This window comes from Pteropus medius, unplaced genomic scaffold (assembly GCF_902729225.1).
Source record: "Pteropus medius unplaced genomic scaffold, Ma_sr-lr_union100, whole genome shotgun sequence".
In the NCBI taxonomy this organism is placed as follows: Eukaryota; Metazoa; Chordata; class Mammalia; order Chiroptera; family Pteropodidae; genus Pteropus; species Pteropus medius.
Genome location: NW_024344198.1, coordinates 322,891 through 343,603, shown reverse-complemented (window position 1 = coordinate 343,603; position 20,713 = coordinate 322,891). Strand labels below are relative to the sequence as shown.

The window sequence follows — 20,713 nt, the reverse complement described above, 5'->3', positions numbered from 1 at the left end:
CCTGACCCCATCCATGCGCCCACATGCTCCCTGACCCTTAGACTAGTGCCCCCTCACACTGAGACAAAAGCCCCAATTCCAACCATGGACCAGGAGTAAGGAATCTGAGGTCTGAAGTGACACATTCAGGGGCAGGCCAGCCCCTTTGTGACAGCCTGTCCCTCCTAGGTGCTCACTACCCGGCTGACCCCACCGGCCCCATCAGAGCCAGGACAGACGCTCCTGGGCCCCCCTCGGCCAAAACTGGACAGGAGGTGAGCCCGGCCTGAGTGTGAGGGAGGCCGACGCACAACGCTCTGGTCAGCTCCGGCTCCCGCTCTGAATGGGCCCTGACTCTGCCCTTCTCGGCCCCGTTTGTCCCCCAGTCCCCCTGAGGACCGATGGCTGAGTCTACCGTGCCAGGAGGCTGATGGCCCCAAGTGCCCCCGTGGGAGCACCCCCAAGCGAGGAGCTGTGGTCATGCCCTGGGCTCCATGTCACCCCTGGGTCCCTCCCACGAGCCAGAACTTTTGGTGTCTTCGGCATTTTTTCATTTCCGATGTTCGTTACTTTTGCCTTTTTCTTTTTTCCTTCATCAGCCTCGAGAGGTTCGTTCGCGTGGTCTTGAAAGGACCGATTTCTGCCTTTGTCAATTCTCTATTGTGATATTTCGTTTTGTTTTGCAGATTCTTCCTCACCGCTTCCCTCTCCTTTCATCCGGTTTTATTTTATCATCTTTTTCTAAGCTCTTGTGCTTGGATTTTTTTAAGCATTTTCTTCTGCCATTTACACTAAGGGTACAAATTTTTCTCTAAATACTGATTGAGCTTCATCCCACCAGTTTTAATAAATGTCACTTTTCAAGTGTTCGGTTTTGAACTTTTTCCAATTATGATTCTCCGCCCCTGTCACGTGCTGAGAGCAGGCCCATCACTGCAAGTGTTAGCGGGGACAGAAGTGGCAGAAACCCTTTCCGCCATCTTTATTTCTTCGTGTGTCTGTGTGCGCGTGTGCACAGACACACGCAGGTACCTGCACTGAACAGAACCCAAGAGGCCACACGTCCCTGTCTCACCACCTGTGGCTCATGCAGCTAGAGCATCAGAACACCTTCCCTTGCTGACAGTGTCCTGGCGGCCCACGTGGTGTCTCTGCAGAGCAGACAACCAAAGTGCCGGCTGTTAGTTTGGGGGGCAGGAGAGCAAGGTGGAATGAGAGGAGGTAATGAGACTGTCTGTAAGGCTCACCCATCGCAGTCAGAGCTATGGGTCTAACCTCAGGAAGAGGCTGGGCTGCAGCTAGTGCACCGGGAGCAGATCCTCAGGTGGCCACCGAGGCCTTAGGAATGGACGAGATTTCCCAAAGGGCTCTAGACCCGGGAGACCATCAGTGTCACAAAAGACACAGCATCGGAAGATGGAGGGTTGCCAAGACAACCATGCCATAGAAACCTAGGGAAGAAAATATCTCCAAACCAAGGAAGGGACCCCTGGTATCAAAAGCCACAGTGGGCCAACACATGCCCATGGGGTTGGGTGCAGGGAGGGAACCAGAGACCTGGTATCACAGAGGCCATGGAAGCCAGAGCGGGTGAGGCTAGCATGGGAAGGGAGGAAATGCCAAGATCTGGAAACCCACATCTAAAGTTGGCTAGGACGGGTCACCACAATGGTGCGGGGAGAGGCCAGGGCTGGCGAATGGTCACCACAATGGTGCGGGGAGAGGCCAGGGCTGGCCTTGGCCCCTAACCAAAAGGAAGACCAACTTGGTGGGTTGTGCTGGGCCACCGTGGTGCTATAAGGTGTGTCTCTTGTCACGGGTCCTGCAGCTCATCTGCCAGTCAGAGAACACCCTCCTGTTCTCCTAGCCTGGGGGTATGTGTGTATCACGGTACAAAAACTGCAGGGCGTCAGGTATGTGAACCACGGGGAAGACGTGGCAGTGTCTGTGCTCCAGAAACTAAATGTCATCAAACAGGGCTCATCTGAGGTCAGGCCCAAGCCCCAAATCATGCAAGACAGCTGCAGACGTCTGTCCTTCAGGGTCTGAGCCTTTAACCACTCGCCCACCCTCTGCTGGCCCCACCTGTGGCAAGCGCAGGCTCCCTGTCAATTCTCTCGTCGCCACCACCACGGGGCTTCCTGAGGATGCGGCTGCCCGGGCCTGTCGCTTCCTTTCCCGGTGCAGCTCCCGGAGGCGGGCGAGGGCGCAGTGGACACCCCGAGACACCCACAAGCTGCGCTCCCGGTTCGGATCGTTCTCTGTGAGGACCCGCAGGCCAGCGTTGAAGTGGGCCAGGGCCTGGGCCAGGCGCTCAGGGCTCAGTGAACCCACACCAGCTTCCTCAGCCCCCACACTCGCCACAGCCTCAGCAAGATCCGGTTCTGGTCCTTCGGAGGCCGGGCCTTTCCCTGCCTCCCAAGACAACCCAGAGCTGCTGGCCTGCCCATCCTCTGCATCCTGGGGGTTTCCACGGGGCGGGGGCTCCACATGGGCCTGCAGCAGGTGGGTAACATCGGCCTCAGCCACTTCCCCAAGGCCCACATGGCTGGCTAGCGCCACAATGCTGCGGTGGAGCTGGGGCACAGCGTCGGGCTCAGAAGTGCCGGCGGGCACACACTCAGGCCAGAGCTTTCTCCAGGCACTGTTCATGGTGGCGGGCTGCAGCTCTGCCCAGGCCTGGGCGATGTTGTCCACTGCAGTCATGACGGTATAGCTACGCCAGAACTCCCGCATGGAGGGCCGGTCTTCACCAGCTGTCTCCTGGACCAGCTGGCTAAGCGTGAGGCGCAGGTAATGAGCCTTGAAGGCAGCGATGATGCCCTGGTTCATGGGCTGGATCAGGGCCGATGTGTTCTTGGGCAGGAACTCAACACGCACGTGGGCCGAGAGGCTCCCCAGGTGGGCAGGGTGGCAGGGAGCACCATCCAGGAGCAGCAGGGCGCGGTGGGGGAGGCCGTGGCTGGCGCAGTAGCTCTCTACGGCAGGGCAGAAGCAGCCAGTAAACCACTCCTGGAAGATGCTAGGCGTCAGCCAGTCATTGCGGTTGGAGCGCCAAACCACAGGCAGGCTGGCCTTAGAGCAGCCCTTGAGGGCGCGTGGGTTCTCCGAGGGGTATACCAGCAGTGGCTTCAGCTTGAAGTCACCAGCTGCGTTGCCACCGAGCAGCAGGGTCAGGTGGTCCTTAGGGGCCTTAGGCCCAGGCCCGGCTGCCCCTTCCAGTGCCAGCAGCATGCGCTCGGGCAGCCGCTTCCAGAACAGGCCCGTCTCGTCCACGTTGAAGACTTGGCGTGCTGAGTAGCAGCCCTCCTCCAGAATGGTGCGTAGCACTGAGGGGTAGCCGGCAGCAGCCTGGGCGTCAGCCACAGCCGGCTCGTCCGTCAACAGCACATTGTGGCGTGCCTTGAAACGGGCAAACCAGCCGTTGCTCGCCCCAAAGGTGTCAGCCTGGGTGGCATCGCCGTGCTCGTGCTGCAGCTGTGCAAAGAGGCGACGCGCCTTGTCCTGGATGAGCAGCGTGCTGACCGGCAGGTGTCGCCGCTTCTGCTCCTCAATCCAAAGGCTCAGCAGGCGTTCCATGTGGCCCATCACCACACCCCGGCAGCGGGTCAGCTGCTTGGCACTGACAGGTGTTGCTGCCTGAGAATTGGCCCGGATCTTGTCCTTGTTGACGCGGATCGAGGCAACGGTGGAGGTGGCCAGCCCCAGAGCCCGGGCGATCTGTGTCAGCTTCTCACCCTCCTCAAACCTCCGAAGCACCTCCAACTTTACATGGAGGGTGATGGACTTCCGGTCCCGCTTGGCACTGTGGCGGAGGCCAATCCCGCCAAGGGGGGCCTTTCCCGACGCCTGCACTCGGGGGGTTGTCTTTATTCCGCCTCTTCGTGCCATGCACCTCGACGAGCCCTCTACCCCCAGCCCCTCCACAGCAGCAACCACTGTTCCCATGATGGCAGCCTCTTGGCCTCTCTGTAACAGGGGGACATATAGGCATTGACACGTGAGCACGTGGAAGTCCCAACCACTGCCCAGCCCTCCCATGCTGACACAGAGCACTGGGCCCTGATCAGAGGCACGCCCAGTCCCTTCTTTCCCTCTGCTTAAAAGCACTGCCCTCTTCCAAGGATTCTTTGCATCTAGAAGAGCATGTCACTTAATTTTAGCTCATGAGATCAAAAGAGAGATGAGACCTCACTCTTTTTCCCCCAGCAATCCTTCTGCAACCACAAGGGGAAGCCAAGAGCATCTAGAAACCCTGACTCACCTCCCAGACCCAGATGGACAGACGAACTACCCAGCTCCATGCTTCTCACTCGGAAATCTCAGGCATCAGTGTGGGAAGCTGAATAAGGACATATCCTAAAGAGGTCCACAACCTAATCCCAGAAACCTATGATTAAAGTACTTTACATGACAAGAGAGACATCGTGGGCATGACTGAGTTAATAAACCTGAGGTGGGGAGATCATCTGAATGGGCCTTAAATGTAATCGCAGGGTCTGTGTAAGAGGCTAAAGATTTCACTCAGAAGAAGGTGCGGTAGTAGGACATGCTTCTCACCTTCTCTTTTGCATTTTGAACAATATAAAAACAGCTGATCGAAACAATAAACTTTTTTATGAAGGAGTGCATGTAAAACGCAAGGATAAATGCCTGACAGGTCAGTGCTTTTGGAGAGTCTATGACACCGAGGACGAGTACCTTAAGGGACCCATGGGCTCCACCTGACTTGAAATTAGGTGGCACAGCCCACAGGGCCTTGCTCAAGCCAGGGAGGCAGGAAAAGGTAGGTGCGCATGGGAAGGCTCTTGCCTGGACCACTAGCGTCCGTCTTCCTCTCTCCGACACCCATGCCTTCGCCTGCTCAACCACAATTTTAAATTCACCCGTTCATTCTTTTAGTCCCTCCCTTCCGCTTTAGAGACAACGTCCCCAGGCCTGCCGCCAGGGAAGACTCGCCGCACACGTCTCGGAAGACAGGACTAGTTTCTCAAGACTACACTTCCCAGAAGGCCGCGGGGCCGCCGAAGGCTCCGATTGGACCAGTGGTGCGCGTCCTGGAGCGTGCGCGCAGCGGCCTCTCCGTTCCCTACCTCGCTACACGAGCCGCATGAAAGGCCACCCTCGCTCCCGGAGCCCGGCCTGCGCGCGGCTGACCGCCCTCACCTCCAGGCCGCGAGGCGGGCCGGCTGCTTCAGCTGGGCCGGTGAGACTGCGGCCCTTCCCTATGTCCTTACGGTGCCGCTCCCCGACGGCGGCTGAGCCCAGCCTCCATCTTGTCGGCGGAGGCGGAAGGCTTTCCGGCGACGGCTGGGATTGGAGGAGGCCGTGGGGGGCGCACCTCCCACGGCACTCTGGGCGCTCGGGATGCCGGGAAATGTAGTTCGGCCAAGAGGCGGCTGCACACGGAGTCCAAGAGAGGGCGCCCGAGACTGTCGCTGCCTGAGGCTGACTTTCTCTTCGCAATTTCTGTCCATCGTCCTGCCTACTTCTTTCTCCCTTTCTGTCTCCCATCCCAGGGAACGGGTTCCCTTCAGACTGTCAACACACCATTTTCGAAAAAGTTAAAAACAAACTCAGGGACCTCGTCTCAAAGATGGATTTACCTCACGGAGGGAACTAAGGTAACAGGCGGTTCCAGGAAGATGAGAGAGAAGGAACAGAGTAGGGGGAAGGAAAGAAGGAACACTGAAAGAAAAACACAGAGTCACATTAGTGCCCTGACAGGCAGTTGGGCGGCCGGGACGTTTCGATGTCCTGCTCAGTGTCCTGCAGGGTGACACAACTCTAATCCTTGACGTACTCTTTGTAGTGGACAGAAAGCGTTTGCAACCTATCGACCTTTTACGAGTTAGCATCTAAATACAGTACATGGACTCTGATCGAAATGGTTGAAAGAGTCGCTTCGCCTGGGGAGTCAGGCGGGCCCCCCCCCCAGTCACCTTTGTGTTATTATCCAGTTTTTGGATAAGTTTTCCTACCAAGTCTCCCTCTAATGCTTTCTCTTCATGCTGCCGCCTTCTCTCGGTCTCTGAAAACTCAGTCCATCTTACTGTGTCTGATTTCTGTCCCTTTCCTTCCTCTCGCCTATGAACTCTGTATATTGGTCCCCTGGTTCTCGATGTCTGCACTTGTCTTTGTGAGTCCGTTCTCCCTCTCTCTCCCTCTTCGTTCCTCCTTCCACCCCCATCCCTTCCTAACCTCCGTCCCTGTTGCGAACGTTCCTGTCATACCGATCTCCCCAGGCGCGACTCCCCGACCTGCTGGCTTCTTATCACACTCCTTAGGTCGTGGAGTAGAAATCCCTCTCTGTCCTCCTTTACGCCTGTTCACTTGAATTTCTACCCTCGCAAGCTCTGGGTCTCTCCCTGCCCCCCGAGTCTCTGCGTCTGTCTGTGTCTGTCTATCCGTGTCTCTCTGCCTCTCTGTCTCTCTCTCTCTCCCCGCCCCCACCCTATCTCTGGCCCAGTCCCTTCCTCGCGCCCTCATCCCACATTCCCATCGCTTTTGGACACCCGCCGAGTCCCCGAGCGTTCTGAGACCTGCTGAGTCCGTCCAACTGGTTACCATGGAGATTGTGCAGGCAGGCAGGCGCGCGCGCACACACACACACACACACACACCACGCACCCCACGCAGCCCACCAGCACAAAGGACCGTCATCGCGCCGCGCACGCGCGCACGGAGGACTCCGCCGACTACACTTCCCAGTAAACCCTTAACCTAACTTCTCCATTTTGCGGTCCGGGCGGGCGGTGGAGGTGACACCCCCCCAACCTCCGCAGGGGGTTGCCATGGAGGCCCGGACTGACGGCGTCCTATCGAGGGCCGCGATTGGTGCAGAGCCCTGCTAATCCCTGGAAGGCCCGTATAGAACTGAGGGAAAGGTGGTGGGAGGCATGCGCGGTTGGGAAGGCAGCGCTGCTGTCCATTCCCCCCTGAGAAGCTTGCGCACTTCGACGGAACCCGGACGCCTGGATCTTAGGCGGGGAGCGCGGGAAGAGGCGGCCGGGAGTGTGATCTGATCGTTGGGAACAACGTTATCCCGCGGAACAAGGACAGGAGGGTGGAAACAGGCGAGGGTGGGGGAAGGGCTAGAGCATCCCGGGAGACATGGTCCGGCCGGGGAGGGGAAATCGGCCAGTGCGCATGCTCAGGAGCGCGGGAGCGGCCCGCTGAGCGCGGAGGTGAGGGCGGGGGCTTCTCAAACGAGAAGGCTTTGGGCGGGGGGCGGGGACCGGGGTGGCTGCTGCGGGTCGTGGATTCCGGCGGCCCTGTGGGACTGGGAGTGCAAGGCAGGGACCTGGGTACTACCTACAGGCAGGTCTAGCGCTGTCGCCCAAGGGCCGTCAATTACTGAGCACTGCCTCAACGACGGGCTCTGGGCGTCCCGCCTCCGGTTGCCATGGCGGCACCGGGACCGCGGGCTGGGGGGCGTGCTCACTAAAGCGGAAGTTGCCCTCCTGGACTTGTGGTAAATGTAGTTCGGGAACCTCCGGAGGGACCAGCCCGCTTGGCGATGGCCCAACTTTCTCCCAGGGTTTCAGTTTGACCTTGAAGAGCAAAGATTTGGCTCACGGGATCAGGCAGCCCTCGAAATCGAATGCACCCCTTTAATAAGCTTAGATTTTTAAACAAGCTTGTGCCTAACCCCCAGCTGCAGGAGCAGCAATGTGAGGTGGGCGTGATGGCCGTTCTCCATTTGTAGATGAGGAAACCAGGGTTCGCAGAGGCACAGCGAGGTCATGTGGCAGATAGGCGAGATCAGAATCTTCGACCTTGCTGGCAGGCTCCCGGTCCAGTGGTCTGAGGCCCTTGGTGGGCCCCCTGGAAGCTACCCCATCACCTCGGTCAGCCTCGATCAGGAAACTGAGAGGATGGGGCATCGCATGGTGTGAAAAATTGGACTCAGAGGATAGGGCTGAATTGGAGGAGGGTGCCATCTTGGGGCTGAGTCAGCCACACAGGTGACTGCACAGGTTGGGGAGACAGGTGGAGAGAGACTGCCCTGTGGAACCAAGATGGCAGGAGAGTGGTCTGAAACCGGATGGTAGGGTGGATGGTGGGAAGATGGGCTTGCACAGGTGGTCGTAGTGGCGCTGATGCCCAGGCGGGGCGGGGTGTTGTAGGCGTCATCCACCCATTGCAGGGATGAGGTGGTGCATGTAGAGAAAGAGCAGGATTTAGGAGAGAGAAGAGGTGACTTCTAGGCCTAAGAAGTCTTTGGAGCGGAGGGCTACCAGAGACTGCGCAGGCCCAGCCAGAGAGACCAGGAACAGGTGGCTCGAGGGCTTACTGGACCCACAGGTCCTTGGCATGTGATCACCTTTCTGTGCTTCAGTGTCCTCATCTGCCTGTCCTCGTCTGAGGAGGGAACAGTCGGACGTACAGCAGGCACTCGAGAGGCGTTTGCCGCCACTTGTTCTCACTGTAGCGGCCCCATCCCATTCCTCCCCAGGGGCAGACACTAGCCTCGGAGTCTGGTATTTCCGATGAGGCCCACAGCACTGGGCTCCCCAGGCCACACGCCCCCAGAAGACAAGAGACCTGTCATGGTGAAGCTGGAGGACTCTGAGGAGGAGGAGGAGGAGGAAGAGGAGGAGGAGGCTGCCCCGTGGAATCCTGGTCCGGAGGCTGCACGCCAATGTTTCTGGCACTTCCGCTATGAGGACGCAGCAGGTCCCCGAGAGGCCCTGGCCCAGCTCCGTAAGCTGTGCCACCAGTGGCTGCGGCCCGAGGTGCACTCCAAGGAGCAGATGCTGGAGCTGCTGGTGCTGGAGCAGTTCCTGGGCGCGCTGCCCCCTGAGATCCAGGCCCGCGTGCGGGGACAGCGGCCAGGCAGCCCTGAGGAGGCCGTCACCCTAGTCGAGGGGCTGCGTAGGGAGCCAGGAGGGCCCCGGAGATGGGTGAGTCAGTGGCCCTGAGCCAGGGTCAGGGCTGGAACGGGGTGCCATGCTCAGCGAGACACCTGTCCCTTGTGGGTCGGGAAGTGGTCACCTGCAGCAGACCCTCTGCATGGGAGACGGGATTCCAGGTTCAGCTTCACCGGCCCATTCCTACATCACCTGGGGTCACTGACATGGGAAGGAATGCAAAGTGGAGTGGGGGAGACCACTGGGCAGCCATGGATATCCGCGGCAGGAAAGCAACTACAAGTGGCCCCTTTATTCCCTGCTCAGTCCCTGGAAGGTGGGTCCTTGGTGGACCTAGTCAGGACCACTGGAGTCCCGTGATGGGGTGAATGCCCAGCCCAACTCCCTGCCTGGGCCCTTGATGGAGAGGGGGTACCTCCCCAGGTCACAGTCCAGGTGCAGGGCCAGGAGGTGCTGTCAGAGAAGATGGAGCCCTCCGACTTCCAGCCCCCCCCTCAAACCAAGCCTCGGACTACAGAACCTGGGCCTCAGACGCCCCCTGGGGGCACACGGAAGTCACCGCTGAGCCTTCGGGTGAAAGAGGAGCCCGAGGTTACAGAGGACCCAGGTGAGGACAGGCAAGGTGGGCGGGGCCCAAGACCTAATTAGATGGACCGTGGGAACCTTGGCTGACAGCTTGAAGACCACTGGGCCGGTCACCTGGATGGAACCATTGCCATGCCCTGGTGGCCCCCACAACCCACTCAGCCAGTGGCCGTCAGTGCTTCTCACGTGCCGAACTCTCACAGCTGTGTTCCCACACTCTCTCCTGGCTTGGAACGGGCTGTTGGGGGTTCCACTGGGGGATATCAGGTGGTCACCGAGGAGCAGACAGCAGGCTGGCAGATGGGTGGGTGCGGCTGAGGGAGGACCCTGAAGTGCTGGGGAACAGGCCCCTCCCTCATACTCCTCCCAGGCAGGGCCAGAGCTGACCCCTCACACGCTTCGCCACTCCTGTGTGGACTCTTGTGCAGCGCCTCTCCCCTGCCTTCACTGGCCACCTGCCAGGGCTCATGCACAGGTACAGGGCACAGGTCGGAGCCTGCCAGGTCCTGCTGCAGCAACTCGCATGGCCTTCCAGGGGGCCCTGCTTTGCTCCACCCGAGCTGGGCCCTTGGAGCTACCCTGCCACGCTCAGCCCCAAGCCTGCACCCAGCTGTCACCCTACCGGGATCCCACCACCTGACACACCACGGAGGAGGGCAGCGGGGTGGCAATAACTTTGGGCTGCCTGACTCCACCCTTCCTCTCCAGAATTTCTGGATTCTGGGCCTCTAGCCAACCCCCAGGAGGCCACTTCCACTCTCCTGCCTGAGGAGGCCCAGGTGAGCCCCACACAGGCTGGGCGCTGCTCCTTGCCCCAGGAGCCTTCACGGGAGGGGGTCGGGGGGGTCCCTACCTGGACCGAGCAGGGCAGAGATGAGCAGTGGCCACTGTGGTTTCAGAGCTGTGAGACGGCACTGGACCGGGCCTCGCCCCACAGCGAGACTGGGCCTGAGGGGCCTTCGTGGAGGGAACACCCTGGGGCCCTGTGGCAAGAGGAAGCTGGAGGCATCTTCTCCCGAGGTAAGGCGGCATGGTGGGGTGGGGGCTCTGTCAACAGTGCCACATCTGCCCTTCCCACTCCTGGCCCTGCTCCCTGGACTGTCCCCCTGTAGTGTCAGCCTGCTTCATCATCTCCTGCCCTCAAAAGCCAACCCCTCCACTGACTTCATGCCCCTTCAGCTGCCTCTGCCTAATGAAACCTCCCAAGCGGGGGGCCTGTGTTCCCCATTCCCACACCTCCCAGCCTTGGCATCGCAGATGGCCCCGAGACCCGTCATCCAGGCCCCGGGTCCCCTTTCTTGGTTTCCTCCTTTGGTCTGGCACACCTTCCTGTGAGCACTGGCGTGGGATGTAGCGCATCTGTCTAACCTTCAGCATTAGACTGAAGTTCAGCTAGGTGAAGAATTCTTTTCATTTACTCAGTCTCAAACCTTTTTTATTGCGTTATTCGTGAGCCCTTTCCATTTGAAACTCACGTTTCAGTCGTGGGGAACTGGCTCCGCCGTTTCGCTTATTTCTGGAATAAGCGAAATTCCTGTCCTTTGCTTGTGGCCTCCGGGACAGGTCCTCTAATGGCATCTTTTCACTCCCATCTTCCATCCCTTTCTTTCTACTCTATTTTCCAGAATGTTTCTTCAGTTATACTTTCTAGCCCTTCTGGTGACATTGTCATATCTGCTAACATAGCTTTATTCATTCCCAAGAGTGTTTTCATTCCCTGAATGTTCATTTTTATAGCCACTTCCTTTTGTTTTTACCATTGTGACGTTTTTCCTTATTTCTCGGAGAATACCGAGACCTTTTTTTTTTTAAGTTTTCTTCTCCCACTGTGGTCTCTATTCCCTCTGAGTGGTCTGCTTACGTGTAAGACGGGAGACCACAAATCCAGTGGCTCGGAGCAGGTGAGTGTGGAGCTGCGAAGGATGGGGGGTTCAGTCTCCAAGGAGACCCGCACTTTGGGGGACATGCACAGGTGTATGGAGTGACAGTGGATGCTGCTGAAGGATCTGTAGGGCAACCTGGCTGGGCTGCTGGGGGCACCCCTTGCTGTGAGCATCTTTAGGTCCTTCCTCCAAGAAGGCACTTCCAGGCTCTTGCCAGCATCCCAGGAGAGGCTGGCGTCTCGGCAGACAATGTGACTTCACTTAATCTCTCAACGTCCTCAGTATGGTCTCACACCCTCTACTCAGCCTTTTGCCAGTGCGGGAAAAGAGATCCAGGAGTCAGAGCCACAGTAGTGCCCGCCGCGTGCTCAGAATTATGTGCAGACAGAGCCCAGGGCTGTTTGGTACAGAGCCCCGCCCAGCTTCTGCTTCTAAAACTGCCTCCCCCTGCGTGGTGCCCCTACCCCTTCACCTACCCGGCTAAAGGGATCTGGTGCCTCCAACTCCTCAGCTCTTCGAGGCTTCTTTGGGATGAAAGAAGTTGATTTTTTCCAGTTTTTCTCACTGCCGACTTCATATTCTTTTCCAGTCCGCTAGCCACCATTTACTCACCTGCTTTCCAGAATAGAAAATGTCAAGGCCGATTCATCTCCTTTCCTGTTTTCTTCATCTTTGTGGATGTTATGCCTTAAAAAGACAAAAAGGGGGGAGACCTTTACTGTTGTTTCAAGGTGGCACAAATTTAAATTGATGCCACTGTTTCCCAGAAGTCCCCCATTTGCTGTTTGTTATCGATAAGGATCCTAACTCATTCCTTTTCCATAATGTCCTTGGTTTCACGGATGCTGGTCCCTCCTTTGAGGACCTAGAAACACTTCAGCGCCCTTCCCAGACTGCTTGGTTGAGTCGGCTTCCTTGGCCCTGCGTTCTGTCACTGGTGGCAGTGTGGACAGCCTACCCGGCAGAGCTCTAGGAGCCGTTTTTTGGCCCCACCCTAAGCATTATCTTAGATGGGGGGTTATCACAGTGCCCATCAAAGCCCTGAAGTAGGAGGATCACCTGGGCCCCAGGCCATCGAGTGCATTCCAGCCAGAAGCAGGCAGCTTATTCCCGTCCAGGTCCATGGGTACCCAGGCTGAGCCACCCCACACCCTCAACCCCCAGCCTCAGTCCCTAGGCCTCCACAGTCCTGCGCTGTAGAGCTCGCTGTTCCAGGCTCTGTCCCCAAACCTCACCACTATCCCTTCTTGGGTTCTGTGTGTTGGAGCTGAGCGCAGGGTCTGGCGCATGCAACTGACCAGTCCCTCGAGCTTGAGGCTGCTTCTCTGAGTACACAAGCCCAGCCTCTGGGCTTTCTGCAGCCTCAGCAGTAGCTCCTTGGTGGCCTTCTTCTTTGCAGTCCCATTTCCTCCTCAGACTGCACTCGCATCTTCAGCAGTGCCCCTCCGCCACCTTGGTCCCCGCATCGGGTCTCCTGCCTGCCCCTCAGGTGGACACTTTCTATGTAGCCAGTGTTTTCATCGTGAGAACATTTCCAGTAGCTAAAGCTTTCACGCGCTAGAAGATTCAAAAGGCACGGGGCGTACACAGCGGAATGCCCCTCCGCTGCCTGTGTCACAGGCCCGTTCCCCAGCGGCCGACGTTCCCGGTTTCTTGTGTCTCCTTCTGGGATTCTGTGCATGGTAGGGCAGACACGAATTCCACTGCATACTCATTTTTCTTCTTTGGAACACAGATGGGTGCTTAATCTTCACCCTGGCCCACCCCGACACCTTCTGTGCGGTGCGCGTTCTGGTCTTCGGACAGCTGCGTAGAGGCCCCACTGTGCACACATCCAGGCTCCCGCTGCCATTGCTTCGGGTTGCTTTTCAGGGCTGAACCGAGAAACCGCGAACGCAGGTCATTTCGCACGGGCTGGGGGGGCACAATTGTTTGAGAAACACCTAAAAGAAACGCTGAGTCAAAGTATGAGAAATCTGCCATTTTTGATGTATTTTGCTTCACTGGCTTCCCGTTTACGTTCGCCGGCCAGCACGCACAGACGCGTGGGGCCCTGCAGTGAGGGTGTGGAAACCGTGGACGAGTACACGTCTGATGGATGGCTTCGTCATTGGGAGGAGACAAAGCATATGTTATGGGATTCAGGTGTTGGTGACATTTCCTTTCCCGTTCGCATCCTTTGCCCACACCTGTCAGGTCGCTGGCCTTGTTGGCTCAGTGGAGCTCTTAGAAGATTAATTAGCCCTTTCCCTCTGGAGTGTCTCAGGTTTTTGGTTTGTTTTTCAATTCTGAAGTCTCCCTTGTGCGTGAGTTACTTCCTTTGATTCAGTACGATTTATGTGACTTCACGACCTAAGGATTTTCTGTCACCCACTGAAGCCCCTGCTGCTCTCTCAGCCTGATTTAACTTCCTCCCGCCCCTGCTTCTCGGAGACCTTTGCTCCGCCTCCTCTGTCACCCAGCATCTGATGCGGGAGAGCTCACATCGTGGCGGGCCACTGCTCTTCTTAGGTGTACGGCCACACGTTTGATGTCACTCAGGCCCGGGACAACACGTGCCGTGGCCATGCCAGAGCACCCATGCTCATGTTTCCCTGAAGACTGGGCCCCACAGCCCGCATGCACTCTCTGTCCCTCTGATGCCACCTCCTTCTTTGCATGTGTGGAAACCGTCCTCACCAGCCTGGCCAGTGCGAGGGCGACCTGCCCCTCCTTTGCACCACACCCCTTCCAGAAAGGCGAGTTTTGCAAACCTAACTCAGACCTGAGAAGCTTGTCCCCAGCTTCTCAGTCATTTTCTGTGATTCTGGGCCACTGTCACCTCTTCGGGGAAGCCAGCGCAGATAGAATCCCTGCTCCTGCCCCCTCTGTCTGCCTCCTCGGTCAGTTTTAGGGCCCTCTCGGTCACACTGTTTGCCCAGGGCTGGAGTGGTCTGGACACACAGCGGGTTCCGTCACGAAGAAGTGGACCCCCTTGTGCAATGCAGGGTTTGCGCTCCAGATGGAAAGCGTCTCCGCTGGCCCAGGCACTGTGAGCCCCCACCTCCACATCCCCTGGGACCTCGGTGTGGCCAGCCTCGCGGGCCAACTCCGGTCACCGTCCGAGAAGCCGTCTTCTCACATGCGCTGGTACTGCCCCGCGATCCGGGAGGTGAGCAGGACCCCACGGACGAGGATCCTCGCCAGGGCGTGGGCCGGGTTCTGGCCACTGGCCGCTGGCACGGCCCCAGGGGTCGAAACAGGGGCCGGGGCCGGGGCCGCCCGAGCGCGGGCGCCGGGGCGGTGCGAGGTGGCCGTTGCGACGTCTGTGGGAAGGTGTTCAGCCAACGCAGTAACCTGCTGCGGCACCAGAAGATCCACACGGGAGAGCGGCCATTCGTGTGCGGCGAGTGCGGCCGCAGCTTCAGCCGCAGCTCGCACCTGCTGCGCCACCAGCTCACGCACACCGAGGAGCGGCCGTTCGTGTGCGGCGACTGCGGCCAGGGCTTCGTGCGCAGCGCGCGTCTGGAGGAGCACCGGCGCGTGCACACGGGCGAGCAGCCCTTCCGCTGCGCCGAGTGCGGCCAGAGCTTCCGGCAGCGCTCCAACCTGCTGCAGCACCAGCGCATCCACGGCGACCCTCCGGGCGCGGGCGCGGGCGCCGGGCCCCCGGCGCCGCCCGGCGCGCCCGAGCCTCCCGGCCCGTTCCCGTGCAGCGAGTGCCGCGAGAGCTTCGCGCGGCGCGCCGTGCTGCTGGAGCACCAGGCCGTGCACACGGGCGACAAGTCCTTCGGCTGCGTGGAGTGCGGCGAGCGCTTCGGCCGCCGCTCGGTGCTGCTGCAGCACCGGCGCGTCCACAGCGGCGAGCGGCCCTTCGCCTGCGCCGAGTGCGGCCAGAGCTTCCGGCAGCGCTCCAACCTCACGCAGCACCGGCGCATCCACACGGGCGAGCGGCCCTTCGCCTGCGCCGAGTGCGGCAAGGCCTTCCGCCAGCGGCCCACGCTCACGCAGCACCTGCGCGTGCACACGGGCGAGAAGCCCTTCGCCTGCCCCGACTGCGGCCAGCGCTTCAGCCAGCGTCTCAAGCTCACGCGCCACCAGCGGACGCACACCGGCGAGAAGCCCTACCGCTGCGGCGAGTGCGGCCTGGGCTTCACGCAGGTGTCGCGGCTCACGGAGCACCAGCGCATCCACACGGGCGAGCGGCCCTTCGCCTGCCCCGAGTGCGGCCAGAGCTTCCGGCAGCACGCCAACCTCACGCAGCACCGGCGCATCCACACGGGCGAGCGGCCCTACGCCTGCCCCGAGTGCGGCAAGGCCTTCCGCCAGCGGCCCACGCTCACGCAGCACCTGCGCACCCACCGGCGCGAGAAGCCCTTCGCCTGCCAGGACTGCGGCCGGCGCTTCAGCCAGAGCACCAAGCTCATCCAGCACCAGCGCGTCCACAGCGCCGAGTAGCCAGCGCCCCGTGCGCCCCCCTGTCCGCGTCCACCTCGGGGCTGTGTGCATGGGGCGAGGGAACCAGAACACCTACCTCACAGGGTGGTTGTGAGGCCTGCGCCCCAGCAGGCGCTCAATAAACAGTAGAAGGAACCTGGGTCTCGGTCTCCACACACTCTGTGCCTCCCCCGCCTGCGCGGGTCCCTCTGCAACCGGCGGTGCCCAGGAGAGCCGTGGAGAGACGGCTCCTTGCAGCGCCTGCCACATCCGTGGAGTGCCCCCCGTACCGTTTGCCCAAGGTGTCTCGACCCACACATATCGGCGCCAAGCCAACTGCCAAGCAAGGACTGGGACTAGCCCAGTTCTCCAGGCAGCCGAGACCATAGGATGCAGTAGAAGTAGCGAACGGGTGCCCAGCAGGCCCGAGCTGGCCTGGGCAGGTGTTTCTGTAAAACTTTAAACCTATGCAGATGTTTCCAGGGTGTAAAAGCTGGCAGGTTTTATCTGGAAGTCCACATTCTTTCAGGACTTTTCCCCATTTTCACATTTACTCTCAGCAGGTGCTGAGGATGGCGGCCCCTTCCAACCCGACCCTGGCCTGTCTGGGGATAGAAGTCTATACAGGCCTGGACCCAAGTCCCCCGCCCTCTAGTGATCATTGCCGGCCTCGTCGTTTGCATTCTCCCACCCCGGAGCCATGCACACCCCCGCACACATACACTGGGAGGTCAACAGCTGTGTTTTCAGTGGCACGTCACAGGAAACACAGTTGGAAGCAGCTTACGGGACAGGAGACAAGTACTGCTGGTGTGCGTACAGCGCTTGAGAGCTGGCGTGTCTGGAAACCTCCAGCCTTTCCCTATGCCATTGCCTCCTTTGCCCTAGCTAGCTCCCCCTTCCACCCCATTGCCCAGGCCCTTGACTCAGCCCCCCCCCCACTCCACCAATGGGTGGCCTGGGTACCAGAAACGGGGTGAAAGGCAGTGCCAAAGAAGGGGTCTCCAGGCAGCAGGGTCTAGCCTAGGACCTAACCCCGCTCTGGACAGGTGTCAGCAGCCTGCCCTTGGCCTGGAGGTTCTGGGAACAGCCCTTTGAGGCCTGTGTGTCCAAGCTTCTCCCAGAGATGCAGCTACAGACTTTTCCCTGCTGCTTTGAGTCACCCCGACCTCCACAAGACTGGGTCCCTGGAATTGGGTAAAGAAGACAAGCCAGCCTATCTTCCGACCACCATGCTGGAGAAGGCATGCCCCCTGCCTCCTCCCTCCCCTCCACTACACCCCTCTCCCGAGCCAAGACCAGGGCCACTCAGGCTTCCAGATCTGGCAAAGTCAGCGGCTCCCCGTTCAAGGCACTCCTGTGTGTGGCACAGTCGGGGTATCCTGGGCCCTGTGACAATCCTCGCTGTCCTCTCTGACCACAGAGGGGACTCTGATGACTCTGGTCTGGGATCTGCAAAATTAAGGAGGAGAGGAAGATGCTCGCTGGGCCCCCAGGCAAGTCAGATCAGGAAAGGCCCTAGAACACCAAGGTAGCTGGTGGCCTCAGGCCAAAGGAATGTTGCCGGAACTTCATAAATCTGTAACATGGATTATTTTTTACACGCCTGTGTGATTTTTATAATCGGAAACAGAGAACAAGAATGCTCTCACGCTTTGATCATCTCTGCTGTGAAGATACAACTACGTAAAAACACGAAATTCCAACACAGGAAAAAACACAACACGAACAGCATGGAGACATCAGCCCAGAGCCCCACACCCGAAGTCTCGAGAAGTGCATAGACCCACCTGCCGGAGCCAGCCTTTCGAGGAGAAACAGAAAGAGCGATGTAAGAGCCACCCATGAAAGAACATTTCTGCAGTTGGCCGGGGACACACTGCCAGCTGGCCGTGTGAATGGGGGAGGAGAACCCAAGGGCTACCGTACAATGGGCAGGGCTTGGACAGAATGACCATTTGGCTCCACTTGGCCAGAGCCATAGGAGGAATCCAGCAGAGGAGAGCCCAAGGCCCTGGCCATCCAGGGGAAGCTACGCCAATGCCCAGCCAGCCTGTCCCTGGATCGTCTGTACCTGAGCCCAGAGTTCACTCCCAAGCCCAGCTTCTCAATGCCACATCCACCAGTTACTCTCGCCCTAACTCCAGCCCCGCGAATCTGGTTGCTTCTCTCTACTCCCCAGCATTGTTCTGATCCCAGCCACCCGTCTCCGGCATAGAGGTCCACAGCACTCAGCCTCCCTGCCTTCTCCCTCCTTTCTGCAGAGGACACTGTCTTCCCAGTGTCAGCTCCCAGAGGCTAGGTGCGCTTCCACCTCCTCGCCCATCATGTTCCGCCTCACCCCTCCAAGGCTGTGACCCCAGCTTCCCTCGGGGTTTTTGCACATGCCAAGCCCTGTGCAGCCTCTGTAGAGGCTGCAGGCCCGGGAGCTACAGGTACCCTTGACACCCAAAACACCTGTGCCCTTCTGCTACTTGGGTGGCTGTAAGGGTGACAAGGAGGACACGGCTGCACCACTTCCAACACAGCCCCCTGCTTCAGTCTGGCCAAGCCCTCTCTCTCTGGTCCAGACCCAGAGAGGTCCTCCTTTTCCCAGCATTTCTTGCATGGTTGAGTCTTCCCCCCTGCACGGTGGGGAAGCCACTATGTTAGAAGCCTCGCGAGTCCAGCGTCACCTCTCTGAGGAACCAACACCCTATCCTGGATGGGCCTATAAGCTGACCGGCCTCAGCAACTGGCCCGAGGATGGACACATGGACCAGGAACCACCTGAGACTTTGGCTGGAAACAGCATGGTGGTCATGAACCCTCGCATAGAGACAGAGTTTAAAAAAATAATCACCAAGAGCAGAATGGCTAAGAATGGAGAGAAAGAGCTAGAGGAAGAGGGAGTTTGAGTCTGGAAGGGCCCTCTGAGTCCCAGGACCAGCCAATACTGAAGCCCGAGGACGCTGGAATGATTGCAATCATGTCAGCCCCAAACCTGAGCTGTGTGAGGCTTGAGCCCCCATACTCACCCTTGCACATTTCCAGAACTCAGCTCTCACGTACAGTCAAGAAAGGGTGCTGGGAGTGTGAAGCTGGGACAACCGGAGGGCTGAAGGGGGCGTCTGGGTTGGTGGCGTTGAGAATGAAAAGGCCGAAAGGGCGGGCGGTTACCGAATTCACCTGGAATCAGTCCACGGGGCCCGAGGACGCCAAGAGTACCCAGCACTCACAGGGCAGAGCCTCCGAGGAGGCGGGGACGGGATGAACGCCAGACCGAGATCCGATAAGATGAAGGCGACTGCCTGCCTAAGGTTAGGATGGGGACTGAGATAGACCCCGGGTTCGGTCGAAGAAGGTGCTAGGGATGAGAGGACGTCAGGGCGACTCCGCCGAAGTGACGATCACGGGCCTGGGCAGCGGTCGACGTCTGAAAGGAACCCATGAGCACGGATGCCCAACCGCAACGGGGCCCCAACTGGACGGCTGGGAATACGTCTCCCACAATGCTCCGGGCGGCGACGGCACGTCGTCCCAATGACGGCAGGGGACGTGCCACGGGAGCCGCGCTCGGACGCGGAAGAGCTGAGCAGCAGAGCCACGGCCGCTCCCGCCTGCCCGCCCCCGCGCTGGCCAACCCTACCCGCACAGCTCACCAGCCAGAGGGTTTCCGCGGTGACAGCCGGAAGTCACAGGACAGTCCTCCAAGGCCCGCTGAGCTGGGATTGGAGGAGGAGCTGGCCCCACCCACGTCGACCCGTGCAGACGGCGAAAGATCGTCCCGCGCACCCGCCGGAAATCGGGCCCCGCGCCAAGAGCGGTCCCGCCCCCAAGTGTCCTACTGCATAACCCTCTGTAGGGCTGACCACTCTCTGGCACGATACGTTTTGTTAGTTTACCGCAACTAGAATCTTTGAGAACAGGTTGTTTGGTTTGCGATGAGACACGAGGGTGCCCGACCCTGCAATCCTCTTGGCAACGCCCCTGGCCTCGCCCCCTGGGCTCTGACTCTCCGCGATCACCATGCCTCTGTCCGTGACCTCCGGGGCGACGACCTCATTTGACTCACCCCGCCGCGGTCTGCACAAGTCCAAATGGGAATGACCCGCCATGGAGCGATGCAGCCGCACCTGCCCCGCTCAAAGATGGCGGCAGCACCGCCTCCTGTCTGCGACACGCGAGCTTCCCCGGAAGTGACCGAGAGAAGCCTGGACACGCGGAAATACCCGAGCCCAGCCGAAAGAATCCGAATCCTAAGCCCAACGCTGAGCAACACGGGGCGGGAACGGCGACGGTGGCTGCGCAGGCGCACAGCGCAAGACGGGGGTCGGCGGAGCCGAAGCGGACAGGCGACGGAAATATCCGAAGTGGTGGGGCGCCCGAGGCCGTTGCGGACCTCCGTGCCGAAGTCACTGCTGCCGCGGAAGCCGAGCTTCCTCTAGTATACGGCCGCCGCTGCCTCCTTCCACCTCGAACCGCAGCCCCTTCGCAGAGGGAGCGAGTGAGCAAGCAGGCGGCGCGGCCCAGGGAACCCGCGTCCGCAGCCCCAGCTGGGCCGGAGACCCGAGCGGTCGAGGGGGCGGAGGGAGCGGCCGGGTGGGGGCGGGGCCGAGTCGGCCCGAGAAGAGCCGAGTCGGCCCGAGCACTGCCGAGTCGGCCCGAGGTGCTGGGCCAGGCCGGAGCAGACTACGGGAGCCGACGCGGGCCGCGCGGTGGGCGCGGAGCGGCGCGGCAGGCCGGACGGGCCGCGGCAGCAGCGGAGGAGGCCGCGGCGGCGGGTCTGAGTGGCGGAGGCGGCGCGGGCGGCGGCGGGCGGCCGTGTGGCCGGGGTCCCGGGCCCCGCAGCGGCGGCAGCGGCGGCGGCGGCGGCAGGATGATCAAGCTGTTCTCGCTGAAGCAGCAGAAGAAGGAGGAGGAGTCGGCGGGCGGCACCAAGGGCAGCAGCAAGAAGGCGTCGGCGGCGCAGCTGCGGATCCAGAAGGGTAGGGGGTT

General features: G+C 60.0%; 3 protein-coding genes and 1 long non-coding RNA gene across 5 annotated transcripts in view; 2 read left to right on the top strand and 2 right to left on the bottom strand.

The window, feature by feature from the left end:
• Nucleotides 1–801: 801 nt before the first annotated feature.
• On the bottom strand, nucleotides 802–6,393 carry LOC120607153 (tigger transposable element-derived protein 1-like). 2 transcript variants are annotated; one of them, XM_039868790.1, is made up of 3 exons: nucleotides 5,146–5,232; nucleotides 4,244–4,355; nucleotides 802–3,948 (listed from the first exon to the last, which is right to left on the bottom strand). In XM_039868790.1, the coding sequence occupies exon 3, from the start codon at nucleotides 3,925–3,927 to the stop codon at nucleotides 1,960–1,962; it is 1,968 nt and encodes a 655-aa protein (XP_039724724.1). In that variant the 5' UTR covers nucleotides 3,928–3,948; nucleotides 4,244–4,355; nucleotides 5,146–5,232; the 3' UTR covers nucleotides 802–1,959. The 2 variants fall into 2 exon arrangements, with proteins under 2 accessions (XP_039724724.1, XP_039724723.1); XM_039868789.1 differs by lacking the exon at nucleotides 4,244–4,355 and having other exon boundaries at nucleotides 5,146–6,393.
• Nucleotides 6,394–6,681: 288 nt separating this feature from the next.
• Nucleotides 6,682–15,897, top strand: MZF1 (myeloid zinc finger 1). The gene is given in 7 exon segments (XM_039868735.1): nucleotides 6,682–7,166; nucleotides 8,438–8,885; nucleotides 9,276–9,459; nucleotides 10,146–10,216; nucleotides 10,337–10,457; nucleotides 14,308–14,418; nucleotides 14,421–15,897. Coding segments are annotated over 6 exon segments (2,238 nt in total). The 5' UTR covers nucleotides 6,682–7,166; nucleotides 8,438–8,471; the 3' UTR covers nucleotides 15,758–15,897.
• Nucleotides 10,831–19,784, bottom strand: LOC120607149 (uncharacterized). The gene is made up of 3 exons (XR_005654065.1): nucleotides 18,754–19,784; nucleotides 11,933–12,007; nucleotides 10,831–11,627 (listed from the first exon to the last, which is right to left on the bottom strand). It is a non-coding gene; the product is annotated as an uncharacterized LOC120607149 (long non-coding RNA).
• Nucleotides 19,785–20,034: 250 nt separating this feature from the next.
• The window catches only part of UBE2M (ubiquitin conjugating enzyme E2 M), a 4,026-nt gene continuing 3,347 nt past the window's right edge, over nucleotides 20,035–20,713 (top strand). Inside the window, exon 1 of the mRNA XM_039868785.1 lies at nucleotides 20,035–20,703. Within this exon, the coding sequence (XP_039724719.1) occupies nucleotides 20,595–20,703 (109 nt within the window). The 5' untranslated portion in view covers nucleotides 20,035–20,594. The remainder of the gene's footprint in view (nucleotides 20,704–20,713) is intronic.